Source organism: Mytilus trossulus, unplaced genomic scaffold (genome assembly GCF_036588685.1).
Source record: "Mytilus trossulus isolate FHL-02 unplaced genomic scaffold, PNRI_Mtr1.1.1.hap1 h1tg000174l___fragment_3__unscaffolded, whole genome shotgun sequence".
Taxonomy (NCBI): domain Eukaryota; kingdom Metazoa; phylum Mollusca; class Bivalvia; order Mytilida; family Mytilidae; genus Mytilus; species Mytilus trossulus.
Window position 1 is genome coordinate 343,106 of NW_026963308.1, and position 25,369 is coordinate 368,474.

General features: G+C 32.3%; 2 protein-coding genes across 2 annotated transcripts in view; both read left to right on the forward strand.

Annotated features, from left to right (window-relative positions):
- Window positions 1-17,843, forward strand: part of LOC134700854 (uncharacterized) — a 60,700-nt gene extending 42,857 nt beyond the window's left edge. Inside the window, exons 6-9 of the mRNA XM_063562011.1 lie at window positions 2,332-2,438; window positions 14,639-15,092; window positions 16,415-17,190; window positions 17,787-17,843. Of these exons, the coding sequence (XP_063418081.1) occupies window positions 2,332-2,438; window positions 14,639-15,092; window positions 16,415-17,190; window positions 17,787-17,843 (1,394 nt within the window). The remainder of the gene's footprint in view (window positions 1-2,331; window positions 2,439-14,638; window positions 15,093-16,414; window positions 17,191-17,786) is intronic.
- Window positions 17,844-19,801: 1,958 nt separating this feature from the next.
- LOC134700855 (uncharacterized) lies at window positions 19,802-24,254 on the forward strand. The gene is made up of 3 exons (XM_063562012.1): window positions 19,802-19,990; window positions 22,514-22,541; window positions 23,481-24,254. The coding sequence occupies exons 1-3, from the start codon at window positions 19,826-19,828 to the stop codon at window positions 24,122-24,124; spliced, it is 837 nt and encodes a 278-aa protein (XP_063418082.1). The 5' UTR covers window positions 19,802-19,825; the 3' UTR covers window positions 24,125-24,254.
- The last annotated feature ends 1,115 nt before the right edge of the window (window positions 24,255-25,369 follow it).

Below are 25,369 nucleotides of genomic sequence, written 5' to 3' on the forward strand. Positions count from 1 at the left end.
TCAGTAAAAACAAGGCTTCCAGGTTACTGTGCCAATACTTACTTTAATATTGAGAAGAAAATGATAGTTTTCCCAATAATCAGTTGGAATTTACCTGTGATTTAATTGTTTGCAAAGTGAACTGTTCCATTGCATAGTTATCATAGCTTTGTTATCTGTGTTGTTCATGTTTATGTTGTTCCATTGAATAGTTACCATAGATTTGTTATCTGTGGTGTTCAGGTTTATGTTGTTCCATTGAATAGTTACCATAGCTTTGTTATCTGTGTTGTTTATGTTTATGTTGAACCATTGAATAATTACCTGAGCTTTGTTATCTGTGTTGTTCATGTTTATGTTGTTCCATTGAATAGTTACCATAGATTTGTTATCTGTGGTGTTCGTGTTTATGTTGTTCCATTGAATAGTTACCATAGATTTGTTATCGGTGGTGTTCAGATTTATGTTGTTCCATTGAATAGTTACCGTAGATTTGTTATCTGTGGTGTTCAGGTTTATGTTGTTCCATTGAATAGTTATCATAGCTTTGTTATCTGTGTTGTTCATGTTTATGTTGTTGCATTGAATAGTTACCATAGATTTGTTATCTGTGGTGTTCAGGTTTATGTTGTTCCATTGAATAGTTACCATAGCTTTATTATCTGTGTTGTTCATGTTTATGTTGAACCATTGAATAATTACCCGAGCTTTGTTATCTGTGTTGTTCGTGTTTATGTTGTTCCATTGAATAGTTACCATAGCTTTGTTATCTGTGTTGTTCATGTTTATGTTGTCCCATTGAATAGTTACCATAGCTTTGTTATCTAATTTGTTCATGTTTATGTTGTTCCATTGAATAGTTACCATAGCTTTGTTATCTGTGTTGTTCATGTTTATGTTGTTCCATTGAATAGTTACCATAGCTTTGTTATCTGTGTTGTTCATGTTTATGTTGTTCCATTGAATAGTTACCATAGCTTTGTTATCTGTGTTGTTCGTGTTTATGTTGTTCCATTGAATAGTTACCATAGATTTGTTATCTGTGTTGTTCATGTTTATGTTGTCCCATTGAATAATTACCATAGCGTTGTTATCTGTGTTGTTCATGTTTATGTTGTTCCATTGAATAGTTACCATATATTTGTTATCTGTGTTGTTCATGTTTATGTTGTCCCATTGAATAATTACCATAGCTTTGTTATCTGTGTTGTTCATGTTTTTATTGTCCCATTGAATAGTTACCATATCTTTGTTATCTGTGTTGTTCATGATGTTCCATTGAATAGTTACCATAGCTTTGTTATCTGTGTTGTTTGTGTTTATGTTGTTCCATTGAATAGTTACCATAGCTTTGTTATCTGTGTTGTTCGTGTTTATGTTGTTCCATTGAATAGTTACCATAGCTTTGTTATCTGTGTTGTTCGTGTTTATGTTGTTCCATTGCATAGTTACCATAGCTTTGTTATCTGTTGTTCGTGTTTATGTTGTTCCGTTGAATAGTTACCATAGCTTTGTTATCTGTGTTGTTCATGTTTATGTTGTCCCATTGAATAATTACCATAGCTTTGTTATCTGTGTTGTTCGTGTTTATGTTGTCCTATTGAATAGTTACCATAGCTTTGATATCTGTGTTGATCATGTTTATGTTGTCCCATTGAATAGTTACCATAGCTTGTTATCTGGGTTGTTCATGTTTATGTTGTTCAAAGGAAACTTGGAATTTTGGATTTTCATGAAAAAAATCATTCATTGATTATAAAAAATAGGGCTGTACATGTATACAAAAACAATACTAGTGATACAAAAAATCATTAAAACTGAATAAATGACATATTTTACAAAATTATATTAATAATAGACTAGAAATGAGTGCCGACTAGTTATTTTCAAAACATGTATTGTTAGTGATCTCATGTGTTCAATTCTTGCCTGATTTTTTATGAAATTTATATTAAGTATATATCTCAGTAGTATAGTAGATAATTTCCAAAATCAATGCAGATTAATTATTTTCAAGCATTCATGCCCATTTGAAATAATAAATATATCTAAAAAGCTTAACATTTGCAGTCAAGTCTGTGTTTTCTTAATTTTTTTGTAGAGTAAAAAGAACAAAAAAAAGTTTATTTTTTTAAGAAACTGCCACTGGACCTAAGGTGAAATATGTTCTATGCATGGGACAGTCAGTGTTTTTCATTTCAAATGGATTTCCTTCATCAAAAATAAATTATGTCAATTTGCTCCCTTATAAAATGTATTTCTTTGGTTTTTATCACTATCAATTATGACATACCAGATTCTAATTTCATTAAACTTTTATTTTATTTTTTCATGTTGGTTTTTATATTTCAGTATTCCTTCAACATTGGGTAAACTCTATTCTAACATATTGTAAGGTGGTATATGTAGGCATTCCGAAGATCTTATTTGTTGCCACTCACAAAGACAAAATACCAGTGGTAAGTAATATAATTTAGATATAACAGGAGACTGATCAAGTAATATAATTGAGATATAACAGGAGGCTGATCAAGTAATATAATTGAGATATAACAGGAGGCTGATCAAGTAATATAATTGAGATATAACAGGAGGCTGATCAAGTAATATAATTGAGATATAACAGGAGGCTGATCAAGTAATATAATTTAGATATAACAGGAGGCTGATCAAGTAATATAATTTAGATATAACAGGAGGCTGATCAAGTAATATAATTTAGATATAACAGGAGGCTGATCAAGTAATATAATTTAGATATAACAGGATACTGATCAAGTAATATAATTTAGATATAACAGGAGGCTGATCAAGTAATACAATTTAGATATAACAGGAGGCTGATCAAGTAATATAATTTAGATATAACAGGAGACTGATCAAGTAATATAATTTAGATATAACAGGAGGCTGATCAAGTAATATAATTTAGATATAACAGGAGGCTGATCAAGTTATATAATTTAGATATAACAGGAGGCTGATCAAGTAATATAATTTAGATATAACAGGAGGCTGATCAAGTAATATAATTTAGATATAACAGGAGGCTGATCAAGTTATATAATTTAGATATAACAGGAGGCTGATCAAGTAATATAATTTAGATATAACTGGAGGCTGATCAAGTAATATAATTTAGATAGGCTGATCAAGTAATATAATTTAGAAATAACAGGAGGCTGATCAAGTAATATAATTTAGATATAACAGGAGGCTGATCAAGTAATATAATTTAGATAGGCTGATCAAGTAATATAATTTAGATATAACAGGAGGCTGATCAAGTAATATAATTTAGATATAACAGGAGGCTGATCAAGTAATATAATTTAGATATAACAGGAGGCTGATCAAGTAATATAATTTAGATATAACAGGAGGCTGATCAAGTAATATAATTTAGATATAACAGGAGGCTGATCAAGTAATATAATTTAGATATAACAGGAGGCTGATCAAGTAATATAATTTAGATATAACAGGAGGCTGATCAAGTAATATAATTTAGATATAACAGGAGGCTGATCAAGTAATATAATTTAGATATAACAGGAGGCTGATCAAGTAATATAATTTAGATATAACAGGAGGCTGATCAAGTAATATAATTTAGATATAACAGGAGGCTTATCAAGTAATATAATTTAGATATAACAGGAGGCTGATCAAGTAATATAATTTAGATATAACAGGAGGCTGATCAGGTCAATCTTTTTTCGTGTCCAGTTATATTTGTAGTTCTTAATTAATTGTAACCATTTCAATTTCAATTATAAGATGACTCGATATTAATGGAGTGTTGCCCTTTAAGGATGATTTTGTTTGCCTTTATTTTTTGCATTATTGCCTTATATCTTCAAAAGTATAATAGATAGAAATATACTTAAACAAGGTAAAATTATCATTAAAACAAGAAAGGTAAATATGCTAGATATACTTACTGGAGGTGTGATGGGATGATTGAAGCTGTTAATTTTCTCCTTGATAATATTTATGTACGTTTCGGCAACAAAGTTTATTGACATATTGTAGGTATTCCTATGGGCACTAATTGCGCCCCTTTAATAGCAGACATGTTTTTGTACGGTAATGAATAAACTCATCATAGATACCAGGATTACATCTTCTATTTACGTCAGACACGGGTTCCGTCTACAAAAGACTCATCAGTGAAGCTTGAATCCATAAAGTTAAAAAGGCCAAATACAATACGAAGTTGAGCATTGAGGACCGAAATTCCTAAAAGTTTTGCCAAATATGAATCACACCTTATGACAAAACTCAGTAAAACTCGTCTCAAATGCATTTAATTAATAAATTCAACAATACTTACCGTTATCTTGATGATATTTTTTCGTTAAATAATCAAGAATTTTCTCAATATACTGCCGCAATTTACCCAAAGGAACTTATTTTATAAAAATCAAATTTAAACAGTAATAACTGTCTTTTCCTAGATAGGTATTTCTGTTTTAAACGGGAAACTCCACACTAAAATTTACGTCAAAAGGGACATATCGTTCCCTATTGTTTATTATCCCTTTTTTGGATGGTGATGTTCCTTTGGCACCATCTTACGGTGTTTATATTTCACAACTCGCTCGCTATGCCCGTATCTGTTGTGACATTTTTTATTTTAACGAACGTAATCAATGTATTTCTGGTAAATTATCAAGTCAGGGATTTCGTTGCCACAAATTACTTAAAACCTTAACTACATTCTTCCAAAGATATAAAGATTTGGTTCTAAAGTTTGGTTGAACCTGTAGAAAACTTACTTCAAACGGGATAGCACATCCTCATTTTTACTGAAATGTTGTTTACTGTGCCCGGAAATATAGAAACGATCCTGGTAAACTTATCGATCCTTTTAAATAAACTTATTCTTAAAGGTTACCAATTCAACACCGTAATTAAATCATTGAATATTGTTTTTATTGGTATTAATATTGATTTTTTTATCAGTAAATTAAAAGCAAACTAAATATTATTTTATATACATATACACATTCATGGATCTACAGTCTGTCGATGCCTGTATCTTGACATTGCACAAGGTCCTGTTTTTCTCTGACTGTTTATGACGTCTTCAAACTAAATCCATTGGATGTTGGATGTGTATTGATTGATAATTTAGTCTTAGATGCATGATTTTTATACGACCTCAAACATTTTAATTTTTTGGTCGTATATTGGTATCACGTTGGCGTCGTCGTCGTCGTCCGAATACTTTTGGTTTTCGCACTATAACTTAAGTTTAAGTGAATAGAAATCTATGAAATTTCAACACAATGTTTATGACCTTAAAAGGAAGGTTGGGATTGATTTTGTAAGTTTTGGTCTTACCAGTTCAGGAATTAGGGGCCAAAAAGGGCCCAAATAAGCATTTTCTTGGTTTTCGCACTATAACTTTAGTTTAAGTAAATAGAAATCTATGAAATTTAAACACAAGGTTTATGAACATAAAAGGCAGTTTGGGATTGATTTTGGGAGTTTCGGTTCTAACTGTTTAGGAATTAGGGGCCAAAAAGGGCCCAAATAAGCATTATTCTTGGTTTTTGCACAATAACTTTAGTATAAGTGAATAGAAATCAATGAAATTGATATACAAGGTTTATGATTTATGAACACAAAAGAAAGGTTGGGATTGATTTTGGGAGTTGAGATCCCAACAGTTTAGGAAAAAGGGGCCAAAAAAGGGCCCAAATAAGCATTTTTCTTGGTTTTCACACCATAACTTTAGTATAAGTAAATAGAAATCTATGAAATTTATACACAATGTTTATGACCATTAAAGGCAGTTTGAGATTGATTTTGGGAGTTTTGGTTTCAACTGTTTAGGAATAAGGGGCCAAAAAAGGGCCCAAATAAGCATTATTCTTGGTTTTTGCACAATAACTTTAGTATTAGTGAATAGAAATCAATGAAATTTAAACACAAGGTTTATGAACACAATAGAAAGGTTGGGATTGATTTAGGGAGTTGAGATCCCAACAGTTTAGGAATTAGGGGCCAAAAAGGGGCCCAAATAAGCATTTTTCTTGGTTTTCGCACCATAACTTTAGTATAAGTAAATAGAAATCTATGAAATTTTAACACAAGGTTTATGACCATAAAAGGAAGGTTGGGATGGATTTTGGGAGTTTTGGTCCAAACAGTTTGGGAATAAGGGGCCCAAAGGGTCCAAAACTAAACTTTGCTAGATTTCATCAAAAATTGAATAATTGGGGTTCTTTGATATGCCGAATCTAACTGTGTATGCAGATTCTTAATTTTTGGTCCCGTTTTCAAATTGGTCTACATTGAGGTCCAAAGGGTCCAAAATTAAACTTAGTTTGATTTTAACAAAAATTTAAATCTTGCAGGGGTTCTTTGATATGCTGAATCTAAAAATGTACTTAGATTTTTGATTATTGACCAGTTTTCAAGTTGGTCCAAATCGGGGTCCATAATTAAACTTTGTTTGATTTCATCAAAAGTTGAATAATTGGGGTTCTTTGATATGCCAAATCTAACTGTGATTGTAGATTCTTAATTTTTGGTTTGTTTTCAAATTGGTCTACATTAAGGTCGATAGGGTCCAAAATTAAACTAAGTTTGATTTTAACAAAAATTAAATTCTTGAGCTTCTTTGATATGCTGAATCTAAACATGTACTTAGATTTTTGATTATGGGCCCAGTTTTCAAGTTAGTCCAAATCAGGATTCAAAATTATTATATTAAGTATTGTGCAATAGCAAGAAATTTTCAATTGCACGGTATTCAGCAATAGCAAGAAATATTCAATTGTACAGTATTGTGCAATAGCAAGAAATTTTCAATTGCACAGTATTGTTCAATAGCAAGAAATCTTCAATTGCACAGTATTGTGCAATAGCAAGTATTTTCAATTGCACAGTATTGTGCAATAGCAAGAAATATCTAATTGCACAATATTGTGCAACAGCAAGAAATTTTCAATTGGAGTTATCTTTGTTTGTCCAGAATAGTAGTTGAATCAACTTAAATCATTGTTTTATACAATATACAATGTATTTTCACTTTTACTACCAACTGATAAATTAAAACAATCTTTACCATTCAGTGATAATATGACCGGACTGGATCGCATGTCAATTAGTGAGGGAACTAGCTGACATTCTGCGACTCAGTTCTGATCATATTATTTTGTAGGGGAACTAACTCTAAATAATGATGGTAGAGCATAGGTAACACATTGTCTGGTTTTCTTCATTTAACGCACAAGAAGTCAATAAAACACTAAGTTCAATGATGGTATATTAATTATTCTCGAAAAGATAAGCATTCATATTTACAACACAAGTTATACGAATATGCAACTAAGTCACCATGATGTGACAAAACCTAAAATTATCCAATCTCTAAATTACATAAAGTTAATCTATCCAAGTCTCTTTCTAAAACACATCTCCCAAATTTCAATAATCATTTCATGTATATCATCGTAAATTGACCAATCAAAATACCCAACTCCCAAAAAGGGGGGGGTAATTATTTAAAACCTTGCTATTAAAAATATGGTCCCTTAGATACCTTTTTATCAATTACAATGTATAGTTAAAGTGTAAAATTATGTAACAAAAATATAACACTTCTATTGTATTTTATCTTAAATAGGAAATAGCTAATTATAGTCTTATTGTAACATTTTGAAGGTGCTAATAGCTTTACCTCAAGTTTACCTTAATCCCTAATCCAGAATTAAGAAAGACAGTCTAATTATATTCTCTTTGAAATGTGAATTATTTGCATTTAGCCTTTACTTAGTTTTGACATGTTGACATTCTAACACTTAAATTCATCCTTAAAGAAATAAAGAAAATATAGATTTATTTATACAAAACTATTCAAAAATATTGCCAAGGAAAAATACCTCATTTTTCCTTGTACATAATATATAGACTACATGGCAACCCACATTATTTAACTTAAAATTATATCATGGCATGGCAAAGCAAATTGTTCTACAATAGTTGAAAATATATTATAATTGAAAGTAAACACATTCTGAATTATGCACATGAATATCATTATTAACGTCATTGTACAAAAAATGTTGAAGGCCGTACTTTAACCTATAATGGTTTAGTTTTTAAATTCTTATTTGGATGGAGAGTTGTCTCATTGGCACTCACACCACATCTTCCTATATCTATATAGTAATCTGAACACAGTCTTTTGGTTTTGGCTTCTATTGATTCAAATCTTTTGGTTTTGGCTTCTATTGATATGAATCCTTTGACATAAATCTCATTATTAACGAAATGAATAGTTATTTTAACACAGTCTTATGATTTGCTTCTTTTGATATGAATCTTTTGATATGAATCTATTGATACGAATCTTTTGGCAATTGTCTATTGGTCTGATTTCTTTTGGTACATGTACATATCTACTCTGTTGCGCGAACACGACAAAATCTTCTGGAAACATAAACAAACCTTCCTCTCAGAAGAGAGTGGTACCTGAAAGATGTTTTATAGGCATAAACTAGTGGCCTGGTTTGAAGTCTCAATCCACATGAAACTTCTGAATCCCATTTCTGCATGGCGATTCATATCCAAAAATGTTTGCTCCACACCAACCAGTAGCCTGGTTTGAAGTTTCAATCTGCATGAAACTTTTGAATTTACATAGGCTAGATATATGTAAATTGGGAATCCCATATTTGCATGGCGATTCATAGCTAATATATGGTTTTCCTGACCTTTGTAGTTTCAATCCGCATGAAACTAAAGAAGTTTACATATGACGGATGTAAACTGTGAATTCTATATCCAAATGGAGATTCACCTGATCCACTGATGTTTTACATCAACGAATGTAAAACTTTTGAAATCCATATCCACATGGAAATTTAAAAAAAGACACACAATGAAATGTTACATATTCCGAAATGTAACATGAAATCCATAACCTAATGAATTTTTCTTTTATATAATATTTGACAAGCTTGATGAACCGACACTAGAATGAGGCTCAATATAATCTTTTTCCCACGAGCAAAGCACAGAAACTTGATTGCTAAACTGCAATTAACTTTGGAAATGTCTTGTATTCTGGATCTTTTCTGTACTAGAATCCTCTGAAATAGTCTTAACTGTATTAGTGTACAAATGTTATGAAACTTCTTCCATACTACTGAGTATTATGAGACACAGCTTACTTAAATCACCTTGTGACAATATTTTTTTGGCCTTAAGTACTTGAAATATTAATATAATCTTAAACTGGAAATACTATTTATATTCTTAGCTCTTTGAACAGCAATGAACAGAGTTTTCATTAATGAAGTAACGTTTAGTATCTACATGTACATAGCATTAATATTATTCTTTAGTTGATCTTTGAATTTATTAAAAACTATAAAGTACAAACCCTTGAGGGTAACTAACACCTTACTTTAGTAATATAGGGTTAAAACTAATTGTTCAACTTTAATAACTGACTGATTAAATATACCGGTACTGGTATATTATAATACTTCAAAAACCAAAAACAACACTGATGTATCCTAATCTTTAGAAATCATTGAAAATAAATTTCCTGAATTTGATAATAATTCAGCATGGAGTCGTCACTTCCATACTAAACTGCCTGTAAGAAGTAAGGTTTGGTTGATGAGACCAACCCTTACTCTACAGTATAAAATTTGTTCCTAAAATATTTGTTATCACATTAAACAATCATTGTCAATTCTAATTTATTTCTTATTACTTGTATCTTAGTGTTGAATGATATGAACAACAACAACAACAAAATTGCAATACTATGGGGATAAAAAAATGAATTTCTTGGTCTTTGTCTAGGACAAGAGCATGAACAGTGCTGAGATAAGTAAATAGATTCCTAAAAACTTATACAAGCATGTCTTTTTAAGAACAAAAGCTCGATTAAAGCAGAACCTATAACCTACCCAGTTTTGGTAAGGTACTAGTACAGACTTGGATCATTGCCATTAACCCTTGCATAATTTTCAATTATTTTAATCTGAACCTGTTAGAATAATTTACAATAGCTGTTTCTACATTAGCCATGAAGTTGTTTTTGAACTCAAAAGACTTTGCCATTTTAATAATATAATATTAGACTTCAGGAGGGATGAGAAATATAAGCCTTATCACTTATTTGACCTAATTATATGTTGAATAAAATAAATAATTATTATATATAAAAGTGTCACAGGTGATTTAATAGTAGGCTTTACTCACCCTCTGCAGTTACCAAGGAATAAGTAAATAGCTAAATTCCTATACGGTTTCCTGTCCTGGAGGTCTTCTATATTATGGCACTAGTCCTTAAAGTTCAGCAAGCATCTTCTTCACGAGAAACAAAGCCGGGTCCTCGAACCACTCTATGACCGGACCGGATCGCATGTTAATAAGTGGGGGAACTAGCTGACATTCTGCGACCCAGTTCTGATCATATTATTTTGTAGGGGAACTAACTCTAAATAATGATGGTAGAGCATATAGGTAACGCATTGTCTGGTTTTTCTTCATATAACGCACAAGAAGTCAATAAAACACTAAGTTCAATGATGGTATATTAATTATTCTCGAAAAGATAAGCATTCATATTTACAACACAATAAAACACTAAGTTCAATGATGGTATATTAATTATTCTCGAAAAGATAAGCATTCATATTTACAACACAAGTTATACGAATATGCAACTAAGTCACCATGATGTGACAAAACCTAAAATTATCCAATCTCTAAATTACATAAAGTTAATCTATCCAAGTCTCTTTCTAAAACACATCTCCCAAATTTCAATAATCATTTCATGTATATCATCGTAAATTGACCAATCAAAATACCTAACTCCCAAAAAGGGGAGGGTAATTATTTAAAACCTTGCTATTAAAAATATGGCCCCTTAGATACCTTTTTATCAATTACAATGTATAGTCACAGTATAAAATTATGTAACAAAAATATAAAACTTCTATTGTATTTTATCTTAAATAGGAAATAGCTAATTACAGTCTTATTGTAACATTTTGAAGGTGCTAATAGCTTTACCTCAAGTTAACCTTAATCCCTAATCCAGAATTAAGAAAGACAGTCTAATTATATTCTCTTTGAAATGTGAATTATTTGCATTTAGCCTTTACTTAGTTTTGACATGTTGACATTCTAACACTTTAATTCATCCTTAAAGAAATAAAGAAAATATAGATTTATTTATACAAAACTATTCAAAAATATTGCCAAGGAAAAATACCTCATTTTTCCTTGGTGATAATAACAAGCACTTTTTAGCTCACCTGGCCTAAAAGGCCATGTGAGCTTTTCTCATCACTTGGCGTCCGTCGTCGTCATCGTCTGTCGTCGTTAACAATTTTTCAAACATCTTCTCCTCTGAAACTACTGAATGGATTTGAATAAAACTTTACATGATTGTTCCTTAGTATATCCTGCACAAAATGTGCGCTTCGATTTTTGATCCGTCAAAAAACATGGCCGCCGTTACTTAAAATAGAACATAGGGGTCAAATGCAGTTTTTGGCTTATATCTCAAAAACGAAAGCATTTAGAGCAAATCTGATATGGGGTAAAACTGTTCATTAGGTCAAGATCTATCAGCCCTGAAATTTTCAGATGAATCAAACAAACCATTGTTGGGTTGCTGCCACTTAATTGGTAATTTTAAGGAAATTTTGCAGTTTTTGGTCATTATCTTGAATATTATTATAGATAAAGATAAACTGTTAACAGCAAAAAAGATCAGCAAAGTAAGATCTACAAATAAGTTAATATGATCAAAATTGTCAATTGACCCCTTAAGGGGTTATTGTCCTTTAATGACAATTTTTCACAATTTGTTCATCATATTTGCTAATTTTAAAAAATCTTCTCCTCTGAAACTACTGAATGGATTTGGTTAAAACTTAGCAAGATTGTTCCTTAGATTATCCTGCACAAAGTGTGTGCTTTGATTTTTGATCCATAAAAAAACATGGCCGCCGTTACTTAAAATAGAACATAGGGGTCAAATGCAGTTTTTGGCTTATATCTCAAAAACGAAAGCATTAAGAGCAAATCTGACATGGAGTAAAAATGTTCATTAGGTCAATATCTATCAGCCCTGAAATTTTCAGATGAATCAAACATCCAATTGTTGGGTTGCTGCAACTTAATTGGTAATTTTAAGGAAATTTTACAGTTTTTGGTCATTATCTTGAATATTATTATAGATAAAGATAAACTGTAAACAGCAAAAATGATCAGCAAAGTAAGATCTACAAATAAGTCAATTTGACCAAAATTGTCAATTGACCTCTTTAGGAGTTATTGCCCTTTAAAGACTTTTTTCACAATTTGTTCATCATGTTGACTTACTTTAAAAAATCTTCTCTTTTGAAACTGCTGTATCAATTTCAGGCAAACTTGGGCTAAATGAGTTTCAGAGTATCTAGTATAAATTTTATATTTCATTTCCTTGTATGTCAAGAAACATAGAACATAGGAGAAAATAATTTGTTTTTGCTTTTGAAGAAAATAGGACGATTCAAAGAACATTTAAATAAATTGAAAAGCCAAAATAATCATTGATGAGAGATTAAACCAAAAAAATTTAGGTGAGCGATTCAGGCTCTTGAGAGCCTCTTGTTTTTTACATTTTAATATTTTATGATGTATTTAAATATGCAGTTTTTGTTGCAAACTCCATTAGAAATTTGAATTGAGATCAGTTTTGGAATAAGGGAAAGGGGGATGTGAAAAAAAATTGGGGAGGGATCAATTTTTCTCATTTCAGATTTCATAAATAAAAAGAAAATTTCTTCAAACAATTTTTTGAGAGGATTAAGGTGGCTCGGGCGTATTCGAAGTTTCTATCAGAAGTGCCGTATTTTTGGTTATTTTATTCTTTATAGAAAATGAATCAAATTGGTCGAAAAAAATTGGGGGTCAAGGACCATTTAAGCTCAATATTTTACTTTTAAACAGGTACGTAAAAGGGACCATTTTTCAATGAAATGATAGGGGAAATAGAGGTGTTGATATATATTTTTTCGGAATATCAAAAAAACGTTCTATGACAATTGTTCCAAATCTGTAATATGAAAAGCTGGAATACAGCTTCAAAGAATGAGCCAATAAAAAACATAGGTCACCGATAAGAAAAAAAAATTATTTTGCCTAACAACCCAAATTTGGGCGGGAAAATGGTAAAAATGGGTGAAATGTCATTTTGACCCTTTAAAAAATACCGATAATAACGAAAATGTTCTATTAGTCACATAACTACAATGATTTAATATTTCTAATCAATCAAAATATTAAAAAAAATTACGACAAATACTTTTGTAATTCATGCGTGAAAATATGTGCAGTCGAATAGTCCCGAGCCACCTTAATATTCAACAGCATAGTGAATTGCTCAAAGGCAAAAAAAAATTTTTTAAGTTCATTAGACCACATTCATTTTGTGTCAGAAACCTATGCTGTGTCAACTATTTAATCACAATCAAAATTTAGAGCTGAATCCAGCTTGAATGTTGTGTCCATACTTGCCCCAACCGTTCAGGGTTCTACCTCTGCGGTCGTATAAAGCTGCGCCCTGCGGAGCATCTGGTTTATTAGTTGTTAGTGGCTTTGAGTACTCTCAGATCTGTACTTGGTGTCTCTATGTTGTTGGGATGTACAAGTATCCGGCTACGTCCACTTGTATTTATAGTATTTGTATTATCTGATGGGTTAAACCTTTTTCAACTGACTTTTATAGTTCGTCTCTATGTTGTCTGTTACACCACTGTCCCATGATAGGGGAGGGTTGGGATCCCACTATCATGTTTAACCCCGCCACATTCTGTATATATGTGCCTATCCCAAGTCAGGTGCCTGTTATTCAGTGGTTGTCGTTTGTTTATGTGTTACATATTTGTTTTTCGTTCATTTTTTATACATATATAAGACCTTTAGTTTTCTCGTTTGAATTGTTTTACGTTGCCATTTTGGGGCCTTTTATACGTCTGGCGTACTAAATTATAATCCTGGTACCTTTGATATCTATTATAGCTGACTATGTGGTATGGGCTTTGCTCATTGTTTAAGGCCGTACAGTGACCTATAGTTGTTAATTTCTGTATCATTCGGTCTCTAGTGGAGAGTTGTCTAATTGGTAATCATACCACATCTTCTTTTTTATATCTACAAATAAGGTACTATGGCCAGAAACGACAGTGGACTCCTTATTGGAAAAATCCCCCTTAATGATGAGTTTTTTTTCACATTTCTCTCATTTTTGCCTATTATCAATTAACAGTAACAGATCAAGAGAAACTTTAATGAGCAAAACTGATCAATATGGCCAGATATACAAAACAGTCAATACTTCTGGGCCACATTTATCAAACTTGGCTGCAATCATCATTACGGTAATTAGTTTAAAAAGATTGCCGACATGGCTTAAAATAGAACATAGGAGTAAGATGCAAGTTTTGTCTTTTATCTTGTAAACCACTGTATTCTATAAAAAAAAAAAAACAAAAAAAAAAACATGCATTGTTTGTAAAATTCTTTTACTATTTTTTACTCTTTTTACTTTACTATCATCAACTTTTAAAAAAAAAATATAATTTTAAAAATTGATAATGTCATATCGTAAATTATCATTTTGAAGGAGGATGTGGAGTCCAGGCGTGAGGAGTTGTACAATGGAGTAGAGGAATTGTTCAAGGACCACGAAGGACGAAACCATCTTGTCCTAACACAACGGATATTTGTCAATGCAAGGGATAACACAGATACAGAAATTGAAGTCCTGAAGAAAGCCATCACAGAACTTACATTTGAACATCCTTGTTGGGGGGAGAAGATGCCCAATGCGTGTGTTCCCCTTGAACTCGAGATTGCAGAGCTGGTGGCAGAAGGAAAACAAATCTTGTCATTTAAGGATGTAGAAGAATTGAATGCTATAAGCAAGGTGTCTGTATTGTCCCCAGACCAACTCAAAGATTTCCTAAATTTCCACCACTCCTTGGGGAAGATTGTGTACTTTGATACTCCACAACTTAAAGATTTCGTAATCATCAACCCCTTACTCATGGTGGAGGTTATGAGGTCCTTTGTGACAGGTATTAATATCACTACTTAGTATGAAGGTTATGAAGTCCTTTGTGGTAGGTATTAATATCACTACTTAGTATGAAGGTTATGAAGTCCTTTGTGGTAGGTATTAATATCACTACTGAGTATGAAGGTTATGAAGTCCTTTGTGGTAGGTATTAATATCACTACTTAGTATGAAGGTTATGAAGTCCTTAGTGGTAGGTATTAATATCACTACTGAGTATGAAGGTTATGAAGTCCTTAGTGGTAGGTATTAATATCACTACTGAGTATGAAGGTTATGAAGTCCTTTGTGATAGTTATTAATATCACTACTTAGTATGAAGGTTATGAAGTCCTTTGTGATAGGTATTAATATCACTACTTAGTATGAAGGTTATGAAGTCCTTAGTGGTAGGTATTAATATCACTACTTAGTATGAAGGTTATGAAGTCCTTTGTGGTAGGTATTAATATCACTACTGAGTATGAAGGTTATGAAGTCCTTTGTGATAGGTATTAATATCACTACTTAGTATGAAGGTTATGAAGTCCTTTGTGATAGGTATTAATATCACTACTGAGTATGAAGGTTATGAAGTCCTTAGTGGTAGGTATTAATATCACTACTTAGTATGAAGGTTATGAAGTCCTTTGTGGTAGGTATTAATATCACTACTGAGTATGAAGGTTATGAAGTCCTTTGTGATAGGTATTAATATCACTACTTAGTATGAAGGTTATGAAGTCCTTAGTGATAGGTATTAATATCACTACTTAGTATGAAGGTTATGAAGTCCTTTGTGATAGGTATTAATATCACTACTTAGTATGAAGGTTATGAGATCCTTTGTGATAGGTATTAATATCACTACTTAGTATGAAGGTTATGAAGTCCTTTGTGGTAGGTATTAATATCACTACTGAGTATGAAGGTTATGAAGTCCTTTGTGATAGGTATTAATATCACTACTTAGTATGAAGGTTATGAAGTCCTTTTAGATAGGTATTTATGTCAATACTTATTATGAAAGTTAGGGGCCTTTATGACAGGTATTTATGTCCATACTTATTAAAGAGGTTATGAGTTCCTTTATGTGAATACTTAACGCAGAGGTTTTGATTTGTGACAGGTATTCATGTCATTCCAAATTATGAAGGTTATGAGATCCTTCATATTTTGCTTAAAACAAGATTAAATTTGCTTTAAAGTGAACATTGATTAATTACATATTTAACCTGAGTTGCATTCAAGTTGGTTGGTCTCTGGTGGATGGTTGTTACATCGGCAATCAAACCCAATCATCCTCTTTTTAAAGCGTTTTTTATGTTTTTTTATATTTTGCAGATAAAGTATTTTGGCCAGAGGAAAAGAAAATTCATGAAACTTTTAAAAGAATGTCAAAATATGGGACCATAAGACGGGAAGACCTCTACCTAATCTGGGAGCAAAAAGATTTCAGTGCAATATTGCCATACAAAGAGTTTATATTTAACAGCTTGATTTATTTAGATATCCTAGCAGAGCAACGGAGATATGATACATCTACAGGAAGTCGGTTACCAGTGGAAAACTTCTTTGTTCCCTGTATGGTTACAGAGAGAAATACCACCAACTTCATGGACAAAGAATGTACACCAGAGAGAGCTATATGCTTAGCATTTTTATTTAAAGGCACTATTATACCACCAGCCCTACCAAATCGTCTGATCAGTGCATGTCTTAGCATGTGGACTCTGAAGCAGTATGAAGGGAGACAACTCCTGTTCTCAGGATTTATTGGTTTATCATTTGACAAATCACATGACATCGTTGTATGCGTTGAGGGCAACAAGATTCTCCTTTTCATCATTCACAGAACCTCCTCCGGGTTAATCGTACCTGATATAGCTACAGGTGTTAAAGAATGCCTGGTTGTAACAATGGAAAGAATCTCAGATTTCTACCACTCCACAGTCCATGCAAAACGCAGCCAACAATCGCCATTTCACATTGAATATTCATGTTCAAATTTAAAATGCTTCATCAGTGCAGAAGAAGCCAAGCAGACCAATGGATGGATTTGTGACAAACATAACCAAACACACAAAAGAAGACACTGGCATGTTTGGAATCAAGATCAGGTGTGTTTTACATATCAGGGAAACAATCAAATGAGAAACATAATCAAATTATACACACATTAATCATAGAATATAATAAGAATCCAAGAGGTTAAGCAAGTAATTGTATTATAGTTAATATATAAACCTACTTATTTTATAGTCTTGAGCATTATCTTGCAGACTTTGTATCAATTTATGTTCTTGATTTTCTTATCATTCTACACTGGTTTAACTGTAAACTTACTTTTTTTTTGTGTTGATCTCTATATTGCAGACTTTGCATCAATTTATATTCATGATGTTCGAATTATGCTGCCTAAAAATACTGTTTAGAAGTAATTTGTAATCGTTTTCTCTGTCAATTAATCTATCTGTGTGTCTGTTATTCCATTCCTTCGTGTATCAATCATTTTTCACATAAAAAGTAAGTATAACCTTGCTTGATCGAAACACAGATGAAAGATCAACACAAAATGAAGAACAAAAGATTATTTATTTTTGTCTCAAAATGACCGCTGTTTAATATCAGTTGAATTTAAAAATATAATGCGCATTCAAAACGTATTTATAATATTTTATTCGAAATAATAATTTTCATATTAATTTTTCTATAGACAAAAGAACAGTGTGAAGAGGAATGTCAAGGTAAATATTGTAACACTTCAAAATAATTCCAATCTGTAGAAACGTGTGTTTGTGTATATGTGTCCCTCTATTGACTTTAAGTTATGAATTGTGTTGTGAAACCTGTTGATCTGTAAATTTAAGTGTCCCTCTATGTAATTTAATTTGTGACTTGTGTTGTTAAACCTATTGATCTGTATATTTAATTGTTTCTCAATGTACTTTAATTATTGACTTGTGGTGTGAAACCTGTTCATCAGTTTGTATATGTGTCCTGTGTACTTTAAAGGGTGACTTGTGTTGTGAAACCTGTTCATCTGTTTGTTTAAGTGTCCCTCTATGTACTTTAAATTGTGACTTGTGTTGTGAAACCTGTTCATCTGTTTGTTTAAGTGTCCCTCTATGTACTTTAAATTGTGACTTGTGCTGTGAAACCTGTTCATCTGTTTGTTTAAGTGTCCATCTGTGTACTTTAAATGTTGACTTGTTCTGTGAAACCTGTTCATCTGTTTGTTTAAGTGTCCTGTGTACTTTAAATGGTGACTTGTGTTGTGAAACCTGTTCATCTGTTTGTTTACGTGTCCCTCTGTGTACTTTAAATTGTGACTTGTGTTGTGAAACCTGTTCATCTGTTTGTTTAAGTGTCCTGTGTACTTTAAATGGTGACTTGTGTTGTGAAACCTGTTCATCTGTTTGTTAAGTGTCCCTCTATGTACTTTAAATTGTGACTTGTGTTGTGAAACCTGTTCATCTGTTTGATTACGTGTCCCTCTATGTACTTTAAATGGTGACTTGTGTTGTGAAACCTGTTCATCTGTTTGTTTACGTGTCCCTCTATGTACTTTAAATTGTGACTTGTGGTGTGAAACCTGTTCATCTGTTTTTTTAAGTGTCCCTCTATGTACTTTAAATTGTGACTTGTGTTGTGAAACCTGTTCATCTGTTTAAGTGTCCTGTGTACTTTAAATGGTGACTTGTGTTGTGAAACCTGTTCATCTGTTGGTTTAAGTGTCCCTCTATGTACTTTAAATTGTGACTTGTGTTGTGAAACCTGTTCATCTGTTTGATTACGTGTCCCTCTATGTACTTTAATTTGTGACTTGTGTTGTGAAACCTGTTCATCTGTTTGTTTACGTGTCCCTCTATGTACTTTAAATTGTGACTTGTGGTGTGATACTTGTTCATCTGTTTGTTTAAGTGTCCCTCTATGTACTTTAAATTGTGACTTGTGCTGTGAAACCTGTTCATCTGTTTGTTTAAGTGTCCTGTGTACTTTAAATGGTGACTTGTGTTGTGAAACCTGTTCATCTGTTTGTTTAAGTGTCCCTCTGTGTACTCTAAATTGTGACTTGTGTTGTGAAACCTGTTCATCTGTTTATTTAAGTGTCCCTCTATGTAATTTAAATGGTGACTTGTGTTGTTAAACCTGTTCGTCTGTTTGTTTACGTGTCCCTCTATGTACTTTAAATGGTGACTTGTGTTGTAAAACCTGTTGATCTTCTAAAGCTAGTATCTAGTAGGAAATTTTGTTTCAATATGTACCTGTTTATTCGTATTTTACTTATAAGGAACTTAGTTTGCCTTTCTGGTTGACATTACATTGTCTGCAGTTTAAGTTTTTAAAATAATTATTAGATTCATAAACTATCCTAGATTTTCACCAAACTTGGACAGAAGCTTCTTACAATTAAAAGATAGTATTGAGAGGAATATTTTTATTAATGTTTTTTCACATTTTTGTAGAGTCTGCGATTAACAGCAAAAGTAGCTGAGAAACTGGGTTCCGCAGAACCCTTACATATTTTTTTAAGCACTTTTCCTCATGTTTAGCTGGTTGAGTAATGCACATCATATAATCATCTGAATTTATGTATTAATGATGTTTTTGAAGGTAAAGATCATGATTGCATTGTGTATTTCAGGTTTAAGCGATGACGCTTTAAGCAAGACACCAAGTGATATTGAACTGTTGCGTTTTACAAACCATTGCGAATCAAATAAAATGCATGAATTAGTTACACATCTTGGAATGCTTAGGATATGGAAAGATGTTGAATACAATCATCCTAAAGATATACAGGTTGCCAAATTTTTACTGTTATCAAAGTGGAAAGAGATGAAAGCTAAATCCAATTTCAAAACTTTGTCAGAAGCTCTGATCAACATGGGTATATCGACCCATGTTTTGTGTCAAGTAAGTTCGTACATAGTATAGTTTTTAGCTCACCTGGCCATGTGAGCTTATGCCATCACTTGGCGTCCATCGTCTGTCGTCGTCGTAAACTATTTCCAGAATCTTCTCCTCTAAAACTAGGCCAAATACTTCCAAACTTTAACTGAATGTTCCTTAGGGTATCTAGTTTATAAATTGTATCCGAAGTTTTGATCTATCAACAAACATGGTCGCCATTGCTAAAAATAGAACATAGGGGTTAAATGCAGTTTTTGGTTTATATCTCAAAAACGAAAGCATTTAGAGCAAATCTGACATGGAGTAAAAATGTTCATTAGGTCAACATCTACCAGCCCTGAAATTTTCAGATGAATCAAACAATCCATTGTTGGGTTGCTGACACTTAATTGGTAATATTAAGGAAATTTTGCAGTTTTTGGTCATTATCTTGAATATTATTATAGATATAGATAAACTGTAAACAGCAAAAATGATCAGCAAAGTAAGATCTACAAATAAGTTAATATGACCAATAGTTAACAAAGGTACCAGGATTATAATTTAGTACGCCAGACGCGCGTTTCGTCTACATAAGACTCATCAGTGACGCTCGTATCAAAATATTTATATGGCCAAACAAGTTCAAAGTTGAAGAGCATTGAGGATCCAAAATTCCAAAAAGTTGTGCCAAATACGGCTAAGGTAATCTATGCCTGGGATAAGAAAATCCTTAGTTTTTCGTAAATTCAATGTTTTGTAAACAGGAAATTTATAAAAATGACCACATTATTGATATTTATGTCAACACCAAAATGTTGACTTCTGGGCTGGTAAACCCTCAGGGACGAAACGTCCACCAGCAGTGACATCGACCCAGTGGTGTAAATAGTTATCAAAGGTACCAGGATTATAATTTAGTACACCAGACGCGTGTTTCGTTTACATAAGACTCCAGTGACACTCATATCATAATATTTATATGGCCAAACAAATTCAAAGTTGAAGAGCATTGAGGATCCAAAATTCCAAAAAGTTGTGCCAAATACGGGTAAGGTAATCTATGCCCAAATTGTCAATTGACCCCTTAAGGGGTCATTGTCCTTTAATGACAATTTTTCACAATTTGATCATCATATTTTCTTATTTTAAAAAATCTTCTCCTCTAAAACTACTCAACCAAATTCAACCAAACTTCAACTGAATGATCAGTAGGGTGTATAAAATAAAGTATGTTTTTTATTTTCTATTTCGTCAAAAAACATGGCCGTCATGGCTAAGAATAGAACACAGGTTAAAATGCAGTTTTTGGCTTATATCTCAAAAACTCCAGCAGTTAGGTCAAGGTCTACCTGTCCTGAAATTTTCAGCCGAATCGGGTAACTGGTTATGCAGGTATAATGCCCCTGAATTGATGCTTTTAAAGAAATTTTGCAGTTTTTGGTTGTTATCTTGAATATTATTATAGATACAGATAAACTGTTAATAGCAAAAATGTTAAGCAAAATAAGATCTACAAATAAGTCGATTTGACCAAAATTGTCAATTGACCCCTTAAGGAGTTATTGCCCTTTAAAGACTTTTTTCACAATTTGTTCATCATGTTGACTTATTGAAAAATGTTCTCCTTTGAAACTGCTGTATCAATTTCAGCCAAACTTAGGCTAAATGAGTTTCAGAGTATCTAGTATAAATTTTACATTTTATTTCCTTGTTTGTCAAGAAACATAGCTCCTATGGCTAAAATAGAACATAGGAGAATTTTTTATTTTTTTTTTGCTTTTGAAGAAAATAGGACAATTCAAAGAACATTTAAATAAATTGAAAAGCCAAAATAATCATTGATGAGAGATTTAACCAAAAAAATTAAGGTGAGCGATTCAGGCTCTTAAGAGCCTCTTGTTTAAAGACTCTTTCATTTCGTCTTTGAATGAAAAACTGTTAGTTTTATTATTCTTTGAAGACAAATGTCTTGAAATTTTCCAATAAATTTATAAGATACCAAGGTTTTAATCAAAGTAAATAATAGGAAAAGGAAAAAAAAAGAAAAGAAAACTGTATCACGTATAATGAAAGATTGGACAAGCATCCAACAGGAACCCATCAAAACACTTAGGTCCACTGAAATATTGAGACGGTCCTACTTTTCTGTTGACATTTGTCGTCTTGCTCCTGAAGCATGCAAAAAGTAACATTATGTCAGCCATTGAATGCACAATTTGGGAGTTATAGAATTCCTGGAAATCTAGTATAATATTGAAATTGATGAATAGGAAGGAATAAGACAACGGTGGAAGTGCTGCTAAAAACCAATCTCACTAGTATAGAGAAAGTTGTATTCTAGCATTTATGATTTCAGCACTTGCCTTACAAACATGCTAACAAATTGTCCGTTTCATAATAACTCTGACGTATGCCAACATATATGAAATACATATACTTTTTATGTTTGTTTCAGTAAATATATAACATCAAGTATTGTTGTCAATAGGGTTTTAATCTTTTTTTGTAAATGCATAAAAGCAAATATTTAATTTTTGTTTGCAGGTAAGAAGAATCATCAAAGCAGAAACAGGTAAGTAGAAATACAGTCACTTAATAATTAAAATTAAAAATTAAAATTGGGAATTGTGTCAAAGAGACAACAACCCGACCATAGAGCAGAAAACTGCTGCAGCTCACCAATGGGTTTCAGCTGCCCCCTTAACAACAATGTATACTAGTTCAGTAATAATGGACGTCATACTAAATAAAGGCAACAGTAGTATACCGCTGTTCAAAACTCATAAATCCATGGACAAAAACAAAATCGGGGTAACAAGCTAAAACCGAAGAAACGCATTAAATATAAGAGGAGAACAACGACACAACACCGAAACGCAACACACACAGAAACGGACCAAGCATCAGACAAAATACCACGAGAATAACAAATATAACATCAAAACCAAATACATGAATTTGGGATAGACAAGTACTGTGCCACGTCTTATCTTAATATCTCAAAAATAAGAAAAAACAAACGACACAACATTAAAATGCAACACACACAGAAACGAACAATAATATAACAATGGCCATCTTCCTGACTTGGTACAGGACATCAACTCGGAAATATATAAAAGAAACTGAATTTAAAAATCATACAAGACTAACAAAGACAAGAGGGTCCTGACTAAGGACAGGCGCAAAAATGCAAGAGGTCATGTTTTTGTTATCTCAACCATCCCCTTTACCTCTAGACCATGTAGTAAAAAATCCAAACACAAAATATTATGCACAGTAAAACTCAGTTTAAAAAAGTCCGAGTCCGATTTAAGAAAAAGTAACAAAAGAGACTAATCAAAATGACAATGACACATTGATTAACACAGGACTTCTCTGTCATTTTCTGACATGCCAGCTCCAGACCTCAATTAAACAAGGTACTGCTTATTTCATTTCATTTAAATCTTCACAGATCAATGAACTTTGCAGTATTCTAAAAAGAAATAATTATAAAATGATGTTTCAGATATTCCAGCAGATTACTTGGATTTCATTCCAACAGATGAAATTCTAGATACATTAGCTCCATTAATTGGTCAAGTGTTTTTCCAACTTGGCACTGAAATTGAACTGTCAATTCCTACCCTAGAAAATATACAGAGCAACAATCCTTCTGACTTAGCAGAACAGAATAGGGTCGTATTATTGAAGTGGAGAGAAGACCAACAAATCAAACCTACAATACGTGTCCTTATGCAGGCTTTAGTTAACATAGGGAGAGGTGCACGTTGTTTAGAAGAAGTTTTAAAGAATATTGATCTGAACACCCTTATAGTTTCACAACAATCGAGAAGTGAAGGTGCAATTCTAAAGAAACCAAAAATAAAATCAGACCAGGAATCACAGAGTCAGCGAAAGTCACAGATTGATCTGAACCCATTGACAGGTCCGCAACAATCGAAAAGTAAAGGTGCAATTCCAAAGAAACCAAAAATAGAACCAGAACAGAAATCACAGAGTCAGGGAAAGTCTGAGAATGTTGATCGAGACACACTAATAGGTTCACAACAATCAGAAGACAAAGGTGCAATTCCAAAGATACCCAAAATAAAATCAGAACAAAAACCACAAAGTCGTCGAAAGGTTTTCAAGAAATGTTCAATAACATGAATAAGGCACATATAGAGAATCATAAAAAACAAATGTGCATTTGAATAGGGAAAATATATTATAGGCAAAATAAGTGTAAAATATTGTGCATTATTAAGCTTCATTGTTTAAATGATAACTTATGCTGTTACTTTTGTATTTCATTTGTTCCATGAGCATTCAACATATCCATCCCTTGCTATTAAATTGTATTATACCTCCGTTTTAAGAACATGAGGGTTTACTGTTTTACCTCTATATGTCTATTAGACCATCCACCAGTCTATCTGTTAGTCCGTTAGTCCGATCGTAACAGCAATATGTTGTGTCGCATCTTTCTCAGGAACTACATTTAATGCAAGGATTTCTGAAATTTGGTTTCAGGGTTTATATACATATAATTTGTATAAGTCAGCCATACCGTTTGATGCAACACTTACATAGTTTTACACATGTCATCCAAGTTGAACTTGTTCTTCACATTTTTCTCATGAACTACATTATGAGGATTTCTGAAATTTGGTTTTAGGGTTGAGTTAGATATACCGTGTGCAGTGTTTTCAGATTCATCATCAAACATCTTCCTGATAACCGTCAAGTATTTTGTCGGGAGTATCATCAAGGAGCAGAAGCTCGCAGTTTCACTTGTTTTTTGTTAGGTTTAACAAAATTATTTGTCTTTTCCATTGGAAATATCTAAACGATTAGGCAAAAAAGTCAACTTTAAAGTAGGGAATATCACAGTTGTTTTATCATGTGCTTTAAAGTAGGGAATATCACAGTTGTTTTTCATGTGCATGATGTGTTCGATGTGTTTTAGCGTTTGATTTTGACATAAAGTTAGTGACCTTTCTGTTATAAATTTTCTTTGGAGTTCAGTATTTTTGTGATTATACTTTTTCTGGTGTATGTGCTGCTTTTTGTCCTTTGTTGTCCTTTTTAGCTCACCTGGCCCGAAGGGCCAAGTGAGCTTATGCCATCACTTGGCATCCTCCGTCGTCTGTCGTCGTAAACTATTTCAAGAATCTTCTCCTCTGAAACTACTAGGCCAAATACTTCCAAACTTTAACTGAATGTTCCTTAAGGTATCTTGTTTATAAATTGTATCCGAAGTTTTGATCTATCAACAATAGAAATAGAACATAGGGGTCAAATGCAGTTTTTGCCTTATATCTCAAAACGAAAGCATTTAGAGCAAATCTGATATGGGGTAAAAATGTCCATTAGGTCAAGATCTATCAGCCCTGAAATTTCAGATGAATCAAA

Bases quoted from the DNA above. Each gene is read 5' to 3' on its own strand.
- LOC134700855 (XM_063562012.1), top strand. From the start codon at position 19,826: ATGCTTAGGATATGGAAAGATGTTGAATACAATCATCCTAAAGATATA. The intron at 19,991-22,513 runs GTAAGTTCGTAC...TTTTGTTTGCAG, and splicing joins CGACCCATGTTTTGTGTCAA to GTAAGAAGAATCATCAAAGC. The intron at 22,542-23,480 runs GTAAGTAGAAAT...ATGATGTTTCAG, and splicing joins AATCATCAAAGCAGAAACAG to ATATTCCAGCAGATTACTTG.